At 39.5% G+C, this 20,716-nt stretch overlaps 1 protein-coding gene and 1 non-coding gene across 6 annotated transcripts in view; one reads left to right on the top strand and one right to left on the bottom strand.

Moving 5' to 3' along the window:
* The window catches only part of ZNF385B (zinc finger protein 385B), a 491,813-nt gene that overhangs the window by 115,264 nt on the left and 355,833 nt on the right, over window positions 1–20,716 (top strand). For all 5 annotated transcript variants that reach the window (XM_086361045.1, XM_086361044.1, XM_086361055.1 and 2 more), the window contains exons 3-4: window positions 2,886–3,037; window positions 3,734–4,054. In XM_086361045.1, coding sequence (XP_086217171.1) covers window positions 3,736–4,054 — 319 coding nt within the window. In that variant the 5' untranslated portion in view covers window positions 2,886–3,037; window positions 3,734–3,735. The remainder of the gene's footprint in view (window positions 1–2,885; window positions 3,038–3,733; window positions 4,055–20,716) is intronic.
* On the bottom strand, window positions 9,456–9,527 carry TRNAC-ACA (transfer RNA cysteine (anticodon ACA)). Its single transcript has one exon. It is a non-coding gene; the product is annotated as a tRNA-Cys (tRNA).

Here is a 20,716-nt window from a genome sequence, read left to right as displayed (position 1 = left end):
GATCCCCTGGAGGAAGAAATGACAACCCACTCCAGTATTCTTGCTTGGAAATTCCATGGACAGAGGAGCCTGGTGGGCTACAGTCCATAAAGTTGCAAAGAGTCGGACACGACCAAAGCGACTGATCATGCACACGTGACTATCCCATCCTGTCTTTTCCCCCAAAGCAGTAACTCAAGAACAACTTTCTTATTCCTTCTCCTGTACCAAAATATCTTACTCTGTCATGAATGTTAAATGCTTGGCCATCTAACCTGATAAAATAGTACAAAAAAGACATAGAATACTTGGTCTGATTGTCTTGACCTCTCTCACCTTCCGAGTAAGCCCGCCAGACTATCCAGAGCAGAGCACTGCCCACAGCTGTTTAAAATTGGATAGCTCTCAAGGTCCTTCTCCCCTATGCAAGTGAAGCATGTAATTTAAGATAGTCTGATAAAAACACTTTAAAATAGAAAGTGGGTTTTTTTTTTTCTTTTCTTTTACTTAAACTATTACCTTCCCCTTAGTCCAAAAGATGACATTATAAGTGTTTTCACCACACGTAGCTTAGAAATTATATCATCTCAGACCAAAAGTAGATGCTGAGACTCTGATATCTTGCTTCAATACTCCCTCTAGGTCCTTTTCCCCAAACCTCTGGAATTAAATATATTCTGGTTGCAAGTGGCTGTTAACAGGGGCTGAACTTATTTTTCTCCTAAGAGGGAAGAAGTGTGGTGAAGCCAGCACAGGACTGATCAACTGGGACTTGATGGACAGAATGCACACCCTACCCCCAGGCATTGTGTCCTCCCTAGAGCGGTCCACAGACACAGTGTTGGAGGCTGGGGAGATGGTCTGTAAATGAGAAAGTAAAGTAGGGATCAAAGTTATACAGTGTTCTGGCATTATGCAGAGGTTACAAGGGAATTCTAGAACAGCCATTTATTTCATTTTAAAGGTACCTTTCTTGCCACTTAAAACATATGTAAATAAATCTAAAGCACAACTTATTTCTTGGACAAATGACAATCAGAAAGCATTGGTATCTTTTATAATACAAAGAAGTCATTTTTTAGATTTCAGATTTAAAAGGGAGCATATGATGTATGTCCTGTTTCTGTGAAATACCATGCATTAATTAGGAACATGGGCAAGTCCACCGACCTCCAGATAAGTTAAACTTTCAGATGTAAGTGTCATCATTCCCCAGCTGACTCAAATATATTCATTGCTTGAGGTAAAATTTAACATTTAGATTTCAATGATTCAATGAAATGATGCCTGACCTCACTTTGCAAAGTTAAAAAGTTATTGGTTTTCCTTATGTTTTACAATAGATTAGTTTTCTAAGCAAGGCATAATATTTTAATGACAAGTGTATTTTCAAAATTATTTTTTTTATCATTTAGTTCAGTAATTCTTATGATAAATTTTAATATTATAGGATAGGGTACAAAGTAATATGTTTGAACATAACTTTTATATGGCACTAATATTTTCTAAAGTTTTATGTGGAAAACGGCTTTGTGACACCATAGCATTTTTGATTTAAGGACTAAAGCAAAAAATATTGATATATGGGCAATTCAAATCACATTTCAATTATAACGGAATTATTTTTTGTAACTCAGTTATAGGAATTGCTTAAACCTGATTTTTGTGTAGTCTGAATAGATTTTAAGGAAGAAAATGGTCTATTTGGAGAGCTGAAAGGAATAGATTCATTTGGAAAGTTCTGTGAAATAGAGTTCCTTAAATTGGTGGCATCAGGGTAAAGTATTTATGAACCAAAGAGGTTTGACACATCAAAATTAGTAACATTCTAACAGTTCTCTGAAGGTTATGGTTTGGCACATGGTATAATGCATATGCTGCTAAGTCACTTCAGTCGTGTCCGACTCTGTGCGACCCCAGAGACGGCAGCCCACCAGGCTCCCCCGTCCCTGGGATTCTCCAGGCAAGAACACTGGAGTGGGTTGCCATTTCCTTCTCCAATGCATGAAAGTGAAAAGCGAAAGTGAAGTCGCTCAGTCGTGTCTGACTCTGTGTGACCCCAGAGATGGCAGCCCACCAGGCTCCCCCGTCCCTGGGATTCTCCAGGCAAGAACACTGGAGTGGGTTGCCATTTCCTTCTCCAATGCATGAAAGTGAAAAGTCAAAGTGAAGTCGCTCAGTCGTATCTGAAAGGTGTGTGAGTGTAAAGAAGTTCTTGGCATACTGTATACATGAAATCAATATCTCTATGGTCATACTTTGAACTATAATTTATTTTCTGAATTTTAAACATTTAACTGGCGAAACATGGACTAATTTTTAGTTGCTTCTCCCTAGAGCTGCAAGCCAAATTGGATCCATCAGCTGCTTAGACCAGTATCTTGGGAGTTTTTCTCACAGGCAGACTCCCTCACGAGCTACGATCCTCCCTTTGTCTGAACACTTCATCCCTCATAGCATGCTAAGGTCCACCTCAGCCATTTCTTTTTCATGGATACCCCTTTCCCTTAGTTTTTGCCCAAATATTCTTGAATATCATTCTTCTCTTTCCTCTATGAGAGTATCTTTTTCTTTATTTTAGTTGAGAACCGAAAACATTGTAATAGTCACACTGATATGTACAAAACACGAGTAATATTGGTATTAACTAAAATGAAAAAATTGCATATGTTAAAGTGGAACTGAACAAAATAAAAAGCAAAGGCTATCTTCATTACCCAAGGTTCTTCAGGTATGGGAAAGGCTCCTTTAAAATCTTTACTTAGATTATAATTTATCATTTTATCCTTATCTAGATAAATGAAAATCAGCACTTAAACCAAATTTTATCTTAGTCTGTTTTACTTTTTTCTGTTTTTCAATTATTGGATTACCATATATCATATTTCTATTATTTTGTATTTCAGATGTTCTGCATTTCAGCCTCATCAAAGACTAAATTGATGTTTATGGGCTAATCTGGACACCTAAAAACAATTTGTTTCACTTCATCTATAAGAAAATATGTTCAACTTCTCACTGGCTGACTTATAAAGGGGCTTTTGGAATACAACCCAATGTAAGTTTCAGACATAATGTGTGTTAGTCTCTGTTGTTCCCCTCCTCCCCAAGTTAGAGCATGGATTTGTTGGCAGGTGTGGGGGGTGTGCGTGTACTATATATGCCTCTGTGTCTACACATATCCTTTCTGACAGTATGGATTCATAGCATCCTTTATCCTTTCCTTAAACAGGTATTTGAATGTCTGTTATATGAAAGGTGCAGTTCTAGGCCCAAGGGATATCCAGAAATGAGGTTTATGCCCCGCTGCCCCCAGAGTTCACACTCTGTTGGGGAAACAAACTTAAACCAAATAAGTGCACACATATATATGAAGTGCACAGGGTGAGAGGTATTCTGCAGGGAGCTCACATAGCACATGTAGACAGGAATCTGCTTATTTCCGGGGTCAGATAACTTTCCCGAGAGAGTAATGCATCAGCTAAGGTCTCTGGGTAGGCAGGAGTTAAAAGGGCAAAAGAATTGAGAGGTGATGGGAGAAGGAGACAAGGATGGAGAGGAGAATGCTCCAGACAGAGGGAGCACATGTGCAAAGATCATGTCTGCTCAGTTAACTACTTTGGGTGATTTTTTCCAAGGATGACTAATGAGTAGCTGGGAGACTTTAGCTTAAACCATACCATGAAAACTAATCATAATCATGCTAGAAAATAAGAAGGCATATATTTTACAAGCATTTGTACTTTTTTTTAAGGTATGAAGTATTCCTTAAGCCCTGACAACTACTCTGAAGATGGAATTATGAATATGGCAACTTTTCTAAGGGGCTTTGAAGAAAAAGGGATAAAGAACGATAGGCCTGAGGACCAGCTGAGTAAAGAGAAAAAGAAAATTCTCTTCTCCTTCTGTGAGGTGTGCAACATCCAGCTAAACTCTGCAGCCCAGGCCCAGGTCCATTACAATGGCAAATCTCACCGCAAGCGAGTCAAGCAGCTGAGTGATGGACAGCCCTCATCCCCAGCCCAGGGCTCCGGGCCGCCACCCCCAGCCAGCCCCAGTACCCACACCAGCACAGGTAGGTAGGGGCTTGGGGCCCCATTTCCTGCTGGGAGAAATGCTTCCACTCTAGAAAATGAAGGATTAAGAGCATGGCTTATCTTTCACCTTAAAACTACTGCCACAATGTATATTCTTCTTCCTACAGGTAAAATCCAAGAGCTGTTTGTTACTTCTCAGAATACATTTTAAAATTGCTATTAATCTATATTATACTAGGCACAAATATATAATATATATATACACACACATACACACAAATATATACACACACACACTCAATTTGTATGTTGGATTGTAGGCTTAATTCTATATCTCCATAGTATGAAAACGTTCCTTGACATATTTTGAAATGTGTTTCAAATGGATGGTGATGTCCATTTTTTCTCCTCTCTGCAAAATGAGGCTTTCTTTCGTCTCCTTCCTCTGCTTTCCATTGAGTAGCATACTATTAGATTGTATATAAAAAGCTCCAGCTTTATTTATAACACCCTGCGATGCAGGAAAGGAACATTCATCTTGTGTGCTACAAGCCTTATATTCTTTTTGGGAGTTGGCAGCAGCATGCTGGCTGTGTTCTAACAATGGGAACAGGCATTGCCAAAACCAACAAGGCTTACCTCTGAGGCCCAGTGCCATGGCAAGCTCTTTCCCTCCTCTTGCCTCTCACCCTTTCCTGTGGGCTGGGCAGAGGTGGAGGCTTAGGGATTTTCTCATTCCTGAATCTGCCCAGATTTCTTCACAGTCTTACAAATCCTTTGTCCTCAGACAAGGCTGCCTCCTCCCCATTGCTGGTCTTTGGGTAGCCTCATGTGTGACACAGCTAAAGAAAATGTGAAGTGTACTGTTTTCCATGGTGAAGATTTCTACAGAAAGTAGGTACCCTCCACAGGATTACCTGGGAGGCCAGAATAATCCTCCTCCTAAAAGTGGGAGAAAGCTCCAAATTCCTCTCTAGCAAGTGTTTGCTTTGGTCATGAGGCTTCAACTTGAAGAGAGGTGCTGGGGTACTGCCCTTTGTTGAAATTTCACTTGGTGCCGTTATATAGTGTTTGATTTCATGAAGTTATATCATGATCCACATTGAGCTCCAGCAAAAATGGCTTGTGTGTGTTTGCTGTAAAGTAATCAGTTTTGTATTTCGAGCTAAACCTAACTGCTGTTTACCCAGTATATGATTTAATTTCATTATTTTCCTCAGTCAATATTTATCATATTGGGAAAGAACTTAAGGAACTTACAGGATTACACAGTTATTATAATGTGCTGTGCTTAGTTGCTCAGTCGTGTCTGACTCTTTGTGACCCCATGAACTGTAGCCCACCAGGCTCCTCTGTCCATGGGGATTCTCCAGGCAAGAATATTAGAGTGGGTTGCCATGCCCTCCTCCCGGGGATCTTCCCAACCCAGGGATCAAATCCAGGTCTCCCATACTGCAGGTGGAACCTTTACCATCTGAGCCACCAGGGAAGCCCCTTATTATAATTGGGAAAGATTACTTTTCTGTTTTCTATTTACTTATTATGATGATAATTTTTATAAATATTTGCAGATGCATTAATGTATCTGTATTTACGTATTAAAAACATAGTTGGTATTGTTGAAGCTGAAACTCCAATACTTTGGCCACCTGAAGCGAAGAGCTGACTCATTGGAAAAGACCCTGATGCTAGAAAAGATTGAGGGCAGGAGGAGAAGGGGACAACAGAGGATGAGAAGGTTAGATGGCATCACTGACTCAACGGACGTGAGTTTGAGTAAACTCCAGGAGTTGGTGTTGGACAGGGAGGCCTGGCGTGCTGCGGTTCATGGGGCAAAGAGTTGGACATGACTGAGCGACTGAACTGAACTGAACTGAGGGTAAAAACTGATGACTCTCTTGTATCTAAATCAGAGGGTAAATAACCCTGAATCCAATATCTATGTTTGAATGGAGATTAACCTGTGGTTTCTAAAAGAAGTAATATTAGTAGATAACATTCATGGAACATTTTCTGTGGAGTATATTTTGTCCCTAAGAACCTTATAGGAATTTTCTCATTTAATCTTCTCATGAACCCTGAGGTAGGTACTAAGATGATTCCTAACTTATAGAATAGGAACAGAGGTGCAGAGATAAAATGTATTCAGGGTTTTACAGCATGGAAATGGTAGATTAGAGTTCCAACCATATTTAAGGCATAGTGAGGCCATAATTCTTCATCACTACTTTGCTGCTGTCTTCTACCATGTGATAAACTCAGATTAAATTCAGACCCATGTGCTGTAATATATTTGTGGTCACAAATGGTTACTATGATGGTAAACTACCTCTCTAATGGGTTTTGAAAACAGATATTTAAAGCTCCAATTCATGAATTTTTCCATCTTTCTCTCATGCTAATGAAATTATCCAGCTGATATAAAATACATTTAGTTAAGACGTATACAGATTATGGATAACATTCTATAAATAAAACATAGCTCATTATCTAGTATAACACAGTATATTAATATATAGTAAAATGGGTGAGAAAATGAGATAGCTTTTCAAGTTTTATATTAGGCAGAAAGGAGTGTTTTCATTTACTGATAATATAGTCATTTATTCAGAAGATTTGGGTTTAGCATGTGATGAAGGCAAGTCACTTTAACATCTGAAATTGGTTAGTATTAATCCTCCCATCTGAAAAAAAGTGAGGATAATAATGTCTCCTCTTTGAAATAGAAATTGGACATAGATGTATGTACAAAGATGATTATGATGATCTATAATTTAAAAATATAAACTGTATCCTGAATGTCCAATAGAAAAGTTAAATACATATTATTACAAGATGATTGATACAGGCCATAGTCACTAAAAGTCATATTTAATGTAACCCAGTGAAAGGGGAGGAGAAGGCAATGGCACCCCACTCCGGTACTCTTGCCTGGAGAATCCCATGTATGGAGGAGCCTGGTGGGCTGCAGTCCATGGGGTCGCTAAGAGACACGACTGAGCGACTTCACTTTCACTTTTCACTTTCCACTTTCCTGCATCGGAGAAGGAAATGGCAACCCACTCCAATGTTCTTGCCTGGAGAATCCCAGGGACGGGGGAGCCTGGTGGGCTGACGTCTATGGGGTCGCACAGAGTCGGACACGACTGAAGTGACTTAGCAGCAGTGGAAGGGGAAACTGCCCATGGTCTCCTGCCAAGTGAAACAACAGGCCCTAGGGTGGAATATACCTTAGTGCTGCTGTGTGTGCACATTATTGTTTAGAGTCTCAACTCAATGAAGAGCAAGCCTGGCATGGTTTGATTTATAGGCCCTTTCCTCAGCTTTGACCAGTTGACTATCTATTTCCCACTGGAATTATGGAGGTGTGGGGCACGTGGCCTTGCCCTACAGCCTTGACAAAGTTGTGGGCTATTCCTGGTGCACGCATGCGTGCATGCATAGTTGCTCAGTCGTGTCTGACTCTTTGCGACCACATGGACTGCAGCCCTCCAGGCTACTCATTTAGGTAATTGCTATTCTGGTTGTGGGTCACAGATGCTCCTAGCAGAACCTGTGGGTGAAGAGCTCCCTTCGGTCCCATAGACATGGGCAGTCCCTGAGATTTAGCTGTTATCTTCCAGCTTACCCTAAGTTGGTAGCAAAAGACTATTCCCCCTCTGTGTGTGCCTCTTTCTCCCACACTGAGTTATCCCTGGCAAGGTTGTATCCTCCTCTCTCATCTGTGTGCCAGTTCTTGGGGCTTGAGGTCGTGTGCAGAATCTACCTGACAACTAACATTCTTCTTGAAAACCTAGAGCTACTGGGGCCCAGGCAGGTAGAGGTGGAGTAGCTGAAGGTGGGGGCTTCCCTCCACATTTCTCTTACCTGCTCAGGTAGCACAGGGGAGGCTGGCAATTCCACTGACAAATCAGGTACTTCATCAGGGAACAAAATGCCAAGCTCCCCTTTGTCCTTGTCTCTTGGCTTTAGGGACTTACACTTATACCTCAAAAGCAAAAGATACACTGGAGTCCTAATCCCTAGTACTTCAGGATGTGACCTTATTTGGAGATAGAAATCTTTACAAAGAAAATTAAATTAAAACAAGGTCATTAGTGTTGACTCTAATCCAGTATGACTGATGTCCTTATAAAAAGGGGAAATCTGGGTTGAGAGACAGGTGCATACATAGGGAAGATGATGTGAAAACACAGGGAGAAGGGAATCATCTTCACACTGAGGGGCCTGGAACTGGCCCTTCCGTCAACAAGAACCCATCCTGCAGTACCTTCATTTTAGATTCCTGGCCTCCAGAACTGTGAGATGATAAATCTGTATTGTTAAGCCACCCAGTCTGTGGTACTTTGTTAAAACAGCCCAAGCAGATTAACACAGGGAGGAAAATAGAAGCATGTCTCCTCCCTAGAGGAGAGTTGTAGACATAGCCTTCCAACAACTGTTAACTTCAGAGGGAGCTTCCTCTTCTCTCTGTTGGTCTTGTTATGGTTTGGGGGTTGGCAGGTTATGTGTGGGGTGCACAGGGTGGCTAGCTGGGACTTGAGCCATTTTTCTGAATAAGAGGTGACTGACCCTCAACCACTGGCAGTTCTCTCACTAAATATAGAATTTAGTCTGTTCCTTTTGGAAGAACAGAAGATGCCTAGAGTGTACCTAAAACTATTTTAGAATACTCTGGGCTACAGAAGGAAGAATTAGAGGGGAAGCAAAAGAGCTTAAATAACTTTGTGTGAGAAGGATCCCTATGCCTTTCCCCTTCCAGAACCAAGGAGAGGTGGAAATAACAGAGAACCACAGATAACTCTTGGTTTTGGACAAAAGAGTTGCAGGCTTCTATCCCTCGAACGGTCCACAAAGACTGGTGTTCCTGGTCCCTAGCAAGGTGGGCAGGTGGACCAGAAGCAGTCTTCTGACTGCCTGTGAGCCTAGTGAGCCCAGAGGCTGCTGGATGAGCCTGGGAACCACAGAGGAGCTCCTGAGAGGAGCAAGGAAGCAGCTTTTCCAGCGTCTGGGATTGGAGCAGTGGCAATGGAATGTTTCCCACGTACCATGAGCAAAGTGCAGGCCTACCTGAAGGTCCCTCATAGTTGTTAACAAGGGAACACCCTCACAGGGCCAGAAGATAAATACCAGACAGAAAGCAAAATCTCTCAGCAGATGCCTGTGTGCAGAAGTGACAACCAGGCCATAACCTCTCCTGTCTGAGCCTTGGCACTATGTAATCCTGTAAGCACCCTCTGTTCCTGACTCCAAATCGAGATGTAACTTCCGGGAAAGAGGTACCCCATACTGCCTGAGAGCCAGTTTCTGTTACCACATGTGATAAGTTTTGTAAGAAAGTAAAAACCCCATGGACGGTAGCCTACCAGGCTCCTCTATCCGTGGGATTTTCCAGCCAAGAGTACTGGAGTGGGTTGCCATTTCCTTCTCCAGAAGATCTTCCCAACCCAGGGATCGAACCTGGGTCTCCTGCATTGTAAGCAGATGCTTTACCATCTGAGCCACCAGGGAATTTATCATTAGCAGGTTTACCTTTAAAGGTTGACCAAAGGAAGTTTTTAAAATAGAAAGGACATGATAAAAGAATAAACCTTAGAGCTTCAGGAAGGAAGAAACGACTGAAAAAGCAGAAATAAACATCGTAAAGCAATTATACTTCAATAAAAATTAAACAGAGAAAAAGCAAAAATATAGGTGCATACAATAACTGTATCAGTAAGGGTTCTCCAGAGAAGCAGCATCAATAGGGTGTGTGTGTGTGTGTGCGCGTGCGCACGTGCACATGTGCACACATACATATATAAGAATATTTATTAAATATTCTTTAATTATTCTAGAATTATGAAAAAAATGTGAAAGTAGTTCTCCATGACTTCTTTTTGTCTAAAAAAGTTAAGATGATCTCAAAATGTTGGAGAAATAAACACAAGAAACTTGAGGCTAGTTTCATGGCTCAAGTGATCATGGAGGCTGACAAGTCCCAAGATCCGCAATCAAAAAGCAAGAGACCCAATAGGTCTGATGGTGTAGTTTCAGTCCAAAAACTGGCAGGCTTGAGATCAGGAAAAACTGCTGTTTCAGTTTAAGTTGGAAGGCAAGAAAAAATTGATAGCCTAGCTTGAAGGCAGTCAGGTAGGAGGAATTCCCTCTTACTCAGGGGAAGGTCAGCCTTTTGTCCTATTCAGGCCTACAACTGACTGGATGAGACGCATCCATAAAGAAGGAGGAATTTGTTTTACTCAGTCTGTAGATTCAAATGTGAAATTCAACGTGAATTGTAGTAATATCATTTTAGATCTATCTCCTAGAGTAGTGGAAATAAAAACAAAAATAAATGGGACCTAATTAAACTTAAAAGCTTTTGCATAGCAAAGAAAACCATAAATAAAATGAAAAGACAACCTACAGAATGGGTTGCAAATGATGTGACTGTTAAGGGATTAATTTCCAAAATATATAAATAGCTCATACAGCTCAATTAAAACAAATAACCCAATCAAAACATGGGCAGAAGACCTAAATAGACATTTCTTAAAGAAAACATACAGATGACCAAAAGACACATGAAGAGATGCTAAACCTCACTGATTATTAGAGAAATGTAAATCAAAGCTACCTCACACCAGTCAGGATGGCCATCATCAAAAAGTTTGCAAATAATAAATATCAGAGAAGACGTGGAGAGAAAGGAACCCTCCTATACTGTTGGTGGAAATGCGAATTAGTACAACCATGATGGAGAACATTATGGAGGTTCCTTAAAAAACTAAAAACAAAGCTACCATGTGATACTGCAGTCTCACTCATGGACATATATCTGGAGAAAACCATAATTTGAAAAGATACATGCACCTCAGTGTTCATTGCAGCCTTGTTTATAGCAGCCAAGGCATGGAGGCAATCTAAAAGTTTCAGGTAATTGTGCTGTTACATGACACCTGAAATTTACATGATATTGGAATCAGCTATACTGTAATAAAAAATTTTTTAAATTATATTCAGTAAAGCCTTAATTTTAAAGTAATTGATTCTTTTAAAAAAATATGGCTGGCCTCAAGTTTCTTGTGTTTATTTCTCCAACATTTTGAGATCACCTTAACTTTTTTAGACAAAAAGAAGTCATGGAGAATACTTTCAAATTTTTTTCATAATTCTAGGTCTTTCCATAAGTTCCCGAAGGGAATCCATTGGATAAATCTCAGTCTAATTCCATGTTGTTGTTTTTTTTAATTTGGGGAATTATTTTTTTTCTAAGCTACTCCCTATGTTCTCTTTTCTCTGCTTAAAATTAATGCAAATGTGGACTTGTTTAATAATCCTTCAAAATTCATCAATCAACAGATTTGTGGGTAGTATATTTTACTGAAGGTTTGAAATCATGATGGAATTGGGTAGATATAGTATTATTAAATCATTTATATAACAAATCAATAAGAATTTATACAGTTACATATGCATACACATATGAGTGTATATATGTTCATCCTAACTAAAGACATTCCTATAATGGAAATTTCTTATTTGCTAGCTTTTTCCAACATACTTCATGAGCCCTCTTTATTACTCTAACTGTGAGTCCTCTGTCATCGTGGTAAACACTAACTGCACAATGCAAGGAAGTACAGTCTGTTATGCAAGTTCATTCATATAGTTCTGGTTCAGAATGCTTCAGTGTTCTTCATTGCTTCCAGAATGAAATCTACATCTTACCTAACACACAATGTGAAATTCATCCAAAGACAAACTCACAGAAACACCCAGAATAACGTTTGACCCAATATCTGGGCATACTGTGACCCAGTCACATAAAATTAATCCTCACATTATTGTTTTTCTCATAAGCTTCTTAAATCATGTTTGATGACTGAAACAAAACTGATGATGCTCAATAAATTAATAATTAAAAGTGGGTAAATTAAAGGAGCCTAATGGAAGTAAAGTTTCTATACTTTCATTTGAAGTAGTTAAATGGTGATATTGATAGATTGTCATAATTACAGGTATTAAAATACCCATACTTATGATGGGTTGTAATATAATCAACCACTATGAAAATTTTAGAAAGCAATACAGTCAGCAGTCAGAGAGAATATAAATAAATTAAGGTGGAGTCCTAAAAAATGTTCAAATAACCCACAGGATAACCAAAAAAAAAAAAAAAAACAAGGAACATAAATGAGAACCAGAGGACATGAATAGAAAATAAATAATAAGATGTCAGACTTCGCACTAACATATGAATAATTACTTTATTATTTTTTTTAATTTATTTATTTTAATTAGAGGCTAATTACTTTACAATATTGTATTGGTTTTGCCATACATCAACATGAATAATTACTTTAAACCCAGCTATATGCTGCTACAAGAAACTCACTTTACAGCCAATGATGTAAGTAGGCTGAAAGTAAAATAATGGAAAAGAATATGCCATGCAAACAGTAATTTTTAAAAGGCAGAATTACCTATATTAATATGTGATAAGGTAGACTTTAGAGCAAAGAAAATTACTAGCCACAAAGGTTGATATTACATTGTGATAAAAGGTTCAATCTGCTAGGAAGACATAATGATTCTAAATGTTCATATACCAAACACAAGTTTTAAAAATACTTGAAACAAAAACTTATAGAGCTGAAAGAAGAAATGCATAAATCCTCAATTGAAGACTTCAACACCTCTCTCACAACAACTGATAGAATTACTAGAGAGAAAATCATCAAGGGTATACAAGATCTGAACAACTCGACCAACCAACAGCATCTAACTCTATATAGCACTCTCAGTTCAGTTCCCAACAATAATAGAATACATTTTTTAAATCTCAAATTCCCATGGAATATTCACCAAGAGACACCATATTCTGGGCCATAAGACAAACCTTAACATATTGAAAAGAATTGTAATCATCCACAGTATGTTCCCTGACCATAATGAAATTAAACTGGAAATCTATAATAGAAAACCAACAGGAAAATTAAACAACATATTTCTTAAGTAATTCATGAGTGAAAGAATAAGACCCAAAGGAAATAAAATTATTTAAAATAATTTAAAAATATTTAATAAAATTTTTTGAAAATGAAAAACATTTTTAAATATCAAAAATATTAGAATGTTAATAAAGTAGCATTGAGAGGGAAATTTATAGTGCTCAATGCTTATTTTAGAAAATGAGAGAAGGGCTCCAATAAGTAAGCCCCTATTGTAAGGAAGAAAAGAAGAGAAAATATATCCCAAAGCAAGTAGAAAGAAATGATAAAAATCAAGAGCAGAAACCTCTGAAGTGAAAATAAGAGAGCGTCAGAGAAAAATCAATAAAACAAAAAATTGGCTCTTTGAAAAAGATCAGTGAAGTTTACAAGCCTCTAATAAGACTGACGGGAGAAGGCGATGGTACCCCACTCCAGCGCTCTTGCTTGGAAAATCCCACGGACGGAGGAGCCTGGTGGGCTGCAGTCCATGGGGTCGCTAAGAGTCAGACACGACTGAGCGACTTCACTTTCACTTTTCACTTTCATGCATTGGAGAAGGAAATGGCAACCCACTCCAGTGTTCTTGCCTGGAGAATCCCAGGGACGGGGGAGCCTGATGGTCTGCCCTCTATGGGGTCTCACAGAGTTGGACACGACTGAAGCGACTTAGCAGCAGCAGCAATAAGACTGACAAAGATGAAAATGAAAGAAAACACAGAATAGATGATATTACTACAGAATCTGCAGCTGTAGGATTCATAATTACAAAGCTCCCCAAAGGAAAGTTCTAGATCCGCATGGTTTTACTGGAAAATCATACTAAAATCCTACCTTTAAATAAAAGAACACCAATTATGCACAGTTTCTTTCAGAAAATAGAAGAGGAATAAACACTTCCCAATTTATTTTATGAGCAGAATTACCCTGATATCAAAACCAGACAAATAAAATATAGAAAAAGAAAACTACAGACTAGTATCTCTGATGAACTTAGACTGAAAAATTCTCAACAAAATATAAACAAACTGAATCCATCAATGCATAAATATAATTGTTTACCATGACCAAGTGAGATTATTCTACATGTGCATGACTGGTTCAACATTTGAAACTCAACAAATATGAAATACCATATCAACAGCTAAATAAGAAAATCATGTGGTTATATTGATTGTTGCAGTAAAAGCATTTGAGAAAACCCAACTCATTTTTGATAAAAACTCTCAGCAAGTTAAGAACAGAGGGGAATTGCCTCAATTTAATAATAAACATTTACAAAAAGTCTCAGCTAACATCATTTTTATTGTGAAAGATGGTTTTTTTCCTGAGATCAAGAGCAAGGTAATGATGTCCACTTACCTTTCTTTTATTCACCTTAGTACCTGAAATTCTGGGCACCATAGTAAGGCAAGAAAAAAATAAATAAAAGGCATACAGATTGGAAAGGAAGAAATAAAATTTTCTCTTTGCAGATGACATGATGGTCTATATATAAATCCCAAAGAATCTATGAAAGTTTACATGATAGACAACTAATAAAAACCAGTTGCATGTCTTTGTATATCACTTAAAATGAACATATAAAAACTTAAAAGTACAGTATCATTTATAATCACCCCCAAATAAAGTACTTAGATATATACTTTAAAAAAAAAAAAACATGTACAGAATCCATGTGCTGAAAATCACAAAATATTAGGAAAAGAAATCAAAGACCTAAATGAGTAGAGAAATATACCATGTTCATGGATTGGAAAACTCACCATAGTTAAAATGGCAGTTCTCCCTAAGTTGATCTATATGTTTCATGCAATTTCTATCAGAACCCAGCAGGATTTATTGTAGACACAGGAGAGTTTACCTAAAATAATATAGCAAAGCACAGCTGTACAGCTAAAACAATCTTGACAAAGAAATAAAGTAGGAAAAAACCTCTGTCCAATATCAAGGCTTACTGTATAGCTGAAGTAATCAAAAGAGTGGTGGGGTTTTTTTTGGTTGTTTGCTTTGTTTTGTGGAGGAATAGGGTCTTTCCTAGTGGCTCAAATGGTAAAGAATATGCCTATGATGCAGGAGACCCAGGTTCGATCCCTGGGTCAGGAAGTTCCCCTGGAGAAGTAAATGACAGAGCACTCCAGTATACTTGCTTGGAGAATTCCCAGGACAGAGGAGCCTGGTGGACTACAGTCCAGGGGGTTGCAGAGAGTCGGATATGACGGAGTGACTAACACATACACATACTGTGGAGTTATAGACACGTAGATCAATGGAAAAAACAAAAGTACAGAACCCAGAACTGTAGATCAACACAGATGTGCTTGACTGACTCTTGACAATTCAAAGTCAATTCAGTGAAGGAAAAATAGTCTTTTCAACAAATGATGCTGGAGCAATAGCACATCTATAAACAAAACAAAAACAACCCCTAAGACAAACATTTACACCATATATAAAAATTAACCAAAATGGGTCATAGATTTAAAGTAAAGCATAAAAATATCAAAACTTTTACAGATAAAATGGAAGAAGTTCTCTGGGACCTAGGGTTAGTCAAAGAGTTGTGACTTGACACCAAAAGCATGATCCAAAAAAGGGAAATTGATAAATTAGACTTCATTCAGAATTAAGAACTTCTGCTTGGTAAAATCCCATGGGAAGATAGTGAAAATATAAGCTACAGATGGTAGAAAATATTCACAAACTGCACATCCAACAAAGGATCTAGTCACATGAAGAACTCTCAAAACACAACAGTGGGAGGGGGGCGGGGGGGAGGCAATTCAATAAGAAAATGGGCAAAAGATAGGAAGACAAAGTCCACTGAAGATTAATAGATAGAAATAAGTGCGTGAAAAGCTGTTCAACAGCATTAGTCATCAATGGAAGTGTGAAAATAAAACTCTAGATGAAAAATAAACTATTGATACTTGCAACAACTTGGATGAATCTCTAGGGAATTACGCTAGTGAAAAAAATCAATCGCACAAATTTATCAGTACATACTATAAATGCATTTATTTGTATAACATTCTTGACATGACAAAAGTTTAAAGGATAATTAGTGCTTCCTGAGTGTTATGGCTTCCCTTCCCTGATGGAGGGAAATGGATATGATTATAAAAGGTCAACGTGAGGGATCCTGTGGTGGTGGATTCAGGAATCTACACAGGTGATAAACACACACATATACATACACACATACACATGAATACAAATTGTTGTTGCTCAGTCCCTCAGTCATGTCTGACTCTTTGAGACACCAAGGACTGCAGCACGCCTGGCTTCCTTGTCCTTTATCATCTCCTGGAGCTTGCTCAAACTCATGTCCATTGAGTTGGTGATGACACCCAACTATCTCATCCTCTGTTGTCCCCTTCTCCTGCCTTCCATATTTCCCAGCATCAGGGTCTTTTCCAATGAGTCAGTCTTTGCATCAGGTGGTCAAAGTATTAGAGTTTCAGCTTTAGCATCAGTCCTTCCAATGAACACCCAGGACTGATCTCCTTTAGAATGGACTGATTGGATCTCCTTGCAGTCCAAGGGACTCTCAAGAGTCTTCTCCAACACCACACTTCGAAAGCATTAATTCTTCAGCACTCAGCCTTCTTAATGGTCCAATTCTCATATCCATACATGACTACTGGAAAAATAATAGCTTTGATTAGACAGACCTTTGTTGGCAAAGTAATGTCTCTTCTTTTTAATATTCTGTCTAGGTTGGTCATAGCTTTTCTTCCAAGGAGCAAGCGTCTTTTAATTTCATGGCTCTAGTCACCATGTGCAGTGATTTTGGAGACCCCCAAAATAAAGTTTCTCACTCTTTCCATTGTTTCCCCATCTATTTGCCATGAAGTGATGGGACTGGATGCCATGATCTTCATTTTTTGAATGTTGAGTTTTAAGCTGGCTTATTCATTCTCCTCTTTCACTTTCATCAAGAGGCTATTTAGTTCCTCTTTGCTTTCTGCCGTGAGGGTGGTGTCTTCTGCATATCTGAAGTTATTGATATTTCTCCCAGCAATCTTGATTCCAGCTTCTGCTTCATCCAGCTTGGCCTTTCACATGATGTACTCTGCATGTAAGTTAAATAAGCAGAGTGACAATATATAGCCTTTCCAAATTTTGAACTATTTTTACTTGAAGTAAAACTGGGGAAATCTGCATAGGATTGGTAGATTGTATCCATGTCAGCATCCTGATTGTGATGTTATTCTATAGTTTTATAAAATTTTACATTCAGTGGTAGTGAGACAAAGTGCTCAAAGGAACTCCCTGTATTATTTCATATAACTGCCTATGAATCTTTAATTATCTCAATAAAAATTTCAGTTAAAAATTGTAATAAAGATATTACAATTCTAGTAGTATCATCAGATATAATAATGAACACAGATTTTGGGGTTTTTATTTTTAAAAATTATCAAGTAGCTACAGAGATTAATAAAATACAATCCCTTAAGTGTCAAGAGAGGTCAGATAAGGGAATGACAATGTGATATGCTGAGAACAATGACGATCTACAGATAATGTAAATGTGGCACAGAGAAAGGAATGGTCAACTTTGTAACAATGAGAGAAGGCTTCCTAGAAGATGTGATATTTGCAGTAAATTTTATAAAATGAGTTTCAGTTTATTCAAGGAAAAACAGCATTCCAGGTAGAGAGGGCAGCAATGTGAGTGCATATTGGGTGAGCTATAAATAGTTTTTTATTATTGGAATGAAGTATGTGTAGGGGGAAGGAAGGAACATCCATCTGGCAAAATATAAAAGAGTTGAAACAGGGAGAAGAGTCATCCTTGTCGCGTGGGTCAGAGGCATAGGAAAAACATAGTTGCCCAAACACACACGTAAAGAAATCAGGGACAACTGGTGGAATTCAGAGCTTTTCTGAGTTCTCTTTTTATCCCACTCTGGTTTACATCAACCGGAAGCTTTCCCAACAAGTTCAGATATCCTAGCTTAGGTGTCATTTCCCCAGGACCTGCTGAATGCACAGACACCTTCCCAATGTCAGACAAAATTGACCACCTTTGTTTCCTGTCCAGAGTGGCTAGTGACCCTCATCCTGCCCTCTGCTGTCAAAGACTGAGACCTGTTCTTCATCCTGAATGCCCATCGCTGTAATATTTCCTCTACCATCTCTATTCCAGTCACCATTCTCATCCTCTGAGGTGAATCTGAACTTAAGAAATATAAGTATGTTGATGCATTGATAGCTGATCGTTTAACCCAGTGATTCTCGAATTTTAGCATGCATCAGAATCACCTGGACAGTGTGTTCTAATGCGAGATGCTGGGCTCCATCTGTAGAGTTCCTGATTCAGTAGGCTGGGGATGGAGCCTGAGAACTTGCATTTCTAACAAGTTCCCAGATGATACAGAAGCTACTTGTCCAAAATCACATTCTGAGAACACTAACCCAACAAGGAGGATTTACACCCAGAAACGCAGCTTCTTACTTTAAATAAATTTGTAATTGGGAAATGGTCAGGAAAGAGAAAGGTGGCCTCTTTGTTCCTTGTCTTTCTCTGGGGCATCCACTCACCCATGGGAAAAAGAGGGATGATGTCATGGAAATAGAGTGACGTACCCCACCAACCCCTCAACCAATCTCCACCCTTCACTGGGAGTTGTCTGAGTAACTCTGTGCCTCCTCCAGTATCATAAAAACAGTGATGGCAGCCTGAAAGACTGCAGTTAGGTGGGCGAATGCAGCTATGTCAGATACTTATGCCAGATACTGTGCTAAGGAGGTTATGTCAGTTGAAGCCTCTCAACAGATTTTCAAGGAAGACACTTATTATAATGGACAATGCAAACGAGGAATAAAGAGGTTGGGTAGTAGCCAAAAGAGGCAAGGCTGGAACTTGGAACAAGACAGCCTGATTCTGCAGCCTGATTCTTCACCATGGTGTTACTGCCTCTCATCTATGGAGATCAGCTGCTGCCGCTGCTGCTGCTAAGTCGCTTCAGTCGTGTCCAACTCTGTGCGACCCCATAGATGACAGCCCACCAGGCTCCCCCGTCCCTGGGATTCTCCAGGCAAGAACACTGGAGTGGGTTGCCATTTCCTTCTCCAATGCATGAAAGTGAAAAGTGAAAGTGAAGTCGCTCAGTCGTGTCCGACTCTTAGCGACCCCATGGACTGCAGCCCACCAGGCTCCTCCATCCATGGGATTTTCCAGGCAAGAGTACTGGAGTGGGGTGCCATTGCCTTCTCCAGCTGAACTGGGCAGAATTAGCCTAGCATGTGCTTATAGGTTACTCCTGCTCAGAGAATTTACCTGATGTGCAAGTTCAGTCAGAAAATAGGGGCCCTATGTTCTCTCTGGCTGCATCCTGTCTGTGTGGTAAGGCTGGGTTTCACTGTTCAGAGGACTTCCCCCACTTCTCATTCACTGATACATGAGACTCTGACACTCTCCCCTTTCCAGTTGTTGTTTGGTCACTAAGTTGTGTCCGACTCATGGTGACCTCATGGACTGCAGCATGCCTGGCTTTCCTTCACCATCTCCCGGAGTTTCCGCAATTTCATGTCCACTGAGTTGGTGATACCATCCAATAATCTCATCTCCATTTGCAAATTAGAAGCAAGTAAATCACCAGATAGAGTAATAAATGTTAACTTCACATTCTGTTCTCCTTGTGTCCGTGGGGAGGGTATGTGTCTGTCATGGAGAATCCAGTTGCCCCAAAGATTATGTTGGGGAGGATTGATTTCATTCTGGGGCTTTAAGGATCCATATTTCCTCAGAATGGCAAGGGATTCTCTCTTAGGGGGTGACCTGTGATCCTACCTTTGACAATGGATGGTACCTGTGAGATCAGGCCAAGAACACGGAGGTTCTGCTGAATTGTGGGAAGAGAGACACACCAGTACTAGATCTGAGGTGCACTGGAGATAGAGTTATCATGAGAAGATTGAAATAATGGCTTTAGGCCTCACAACCAACAAGACAAATATGAACATCCTCATGTTCAGTCAGTTCAGTCACTCAATCATGTCTGCCTCTTTGCGACCCCATGAACCACAGCACGCCAGGCCTCCCAGTCCATCACCAACTACCAGAGTTTACCCAAACTCATGTCCATCAAGTCAGTGATGCCATCCAACCATCTTATCTTCTGTTGTCCCCTTCTCCTCCTGCCCCAATCCCTCCGAGCGTCAGGGTCTTTTCAAATGAGTCTCCTCTTCGCATGAGGTGGCTAAAGTATTGGAGTTTCAGGTTCAGCATCAGTCCTTCCAATGAACACCCAGGACTAATCTCCTTTAGGATGGACTGGTTGGGTCTCCCTGCAGTCCAAGGGACTCTCAAGAGTCTTCTCCAGCACCACAGTTCAAATGCATCAATTCTTCGGCGCTCAGCTTTCTTTATTGTCCAACTCTTGCATCCATATGACGACTGGAAAAACCATAGCCTTGACTAGATGGACCTTTGTTGGCAAAGTAATGTCTCTGCTTTTTAATATGCTATCTAGGTTGGTCATAACTTTCCTTCCAAGAAGCAAGTGTCTTTTAATTTCATGGCTGCAATCACCATTGGCAGTGATTTTGGAGCCCCCAAAAATAAAGTCTGACACTGTTTCCCCACCTGTTTCCCATGAAGTGATGGGACCAGATGCCATGATCTTCGTTTTCTGAATGTTGAGCTTAGAGCCAATTTTTTTACTCTCCTCTTTCACTATTATCAAGAGACATTTTAGTTCCTCTTCATTTTCTGCC

The sequence above is a fragment of the Bos grunniens genome, chromosome 2 (assembly GCF_055505025.1).
Source record: "Bos grunniens cultivar Pamir isolate PY7600 chromosome 2, Bosgru_T2T1.0, whole genome shotgun sequence".
NCBI lineage: Eukaryota > Metazoa > Chordata > Mammalia > Artiodactyla > Bovidae > Bos > Bos grunniens.
The sequence above is the reverse complement of the archived record's forward strand: the minus strand, read 5'-3'. Positions and strand labels throughout refer to the sequence as shown.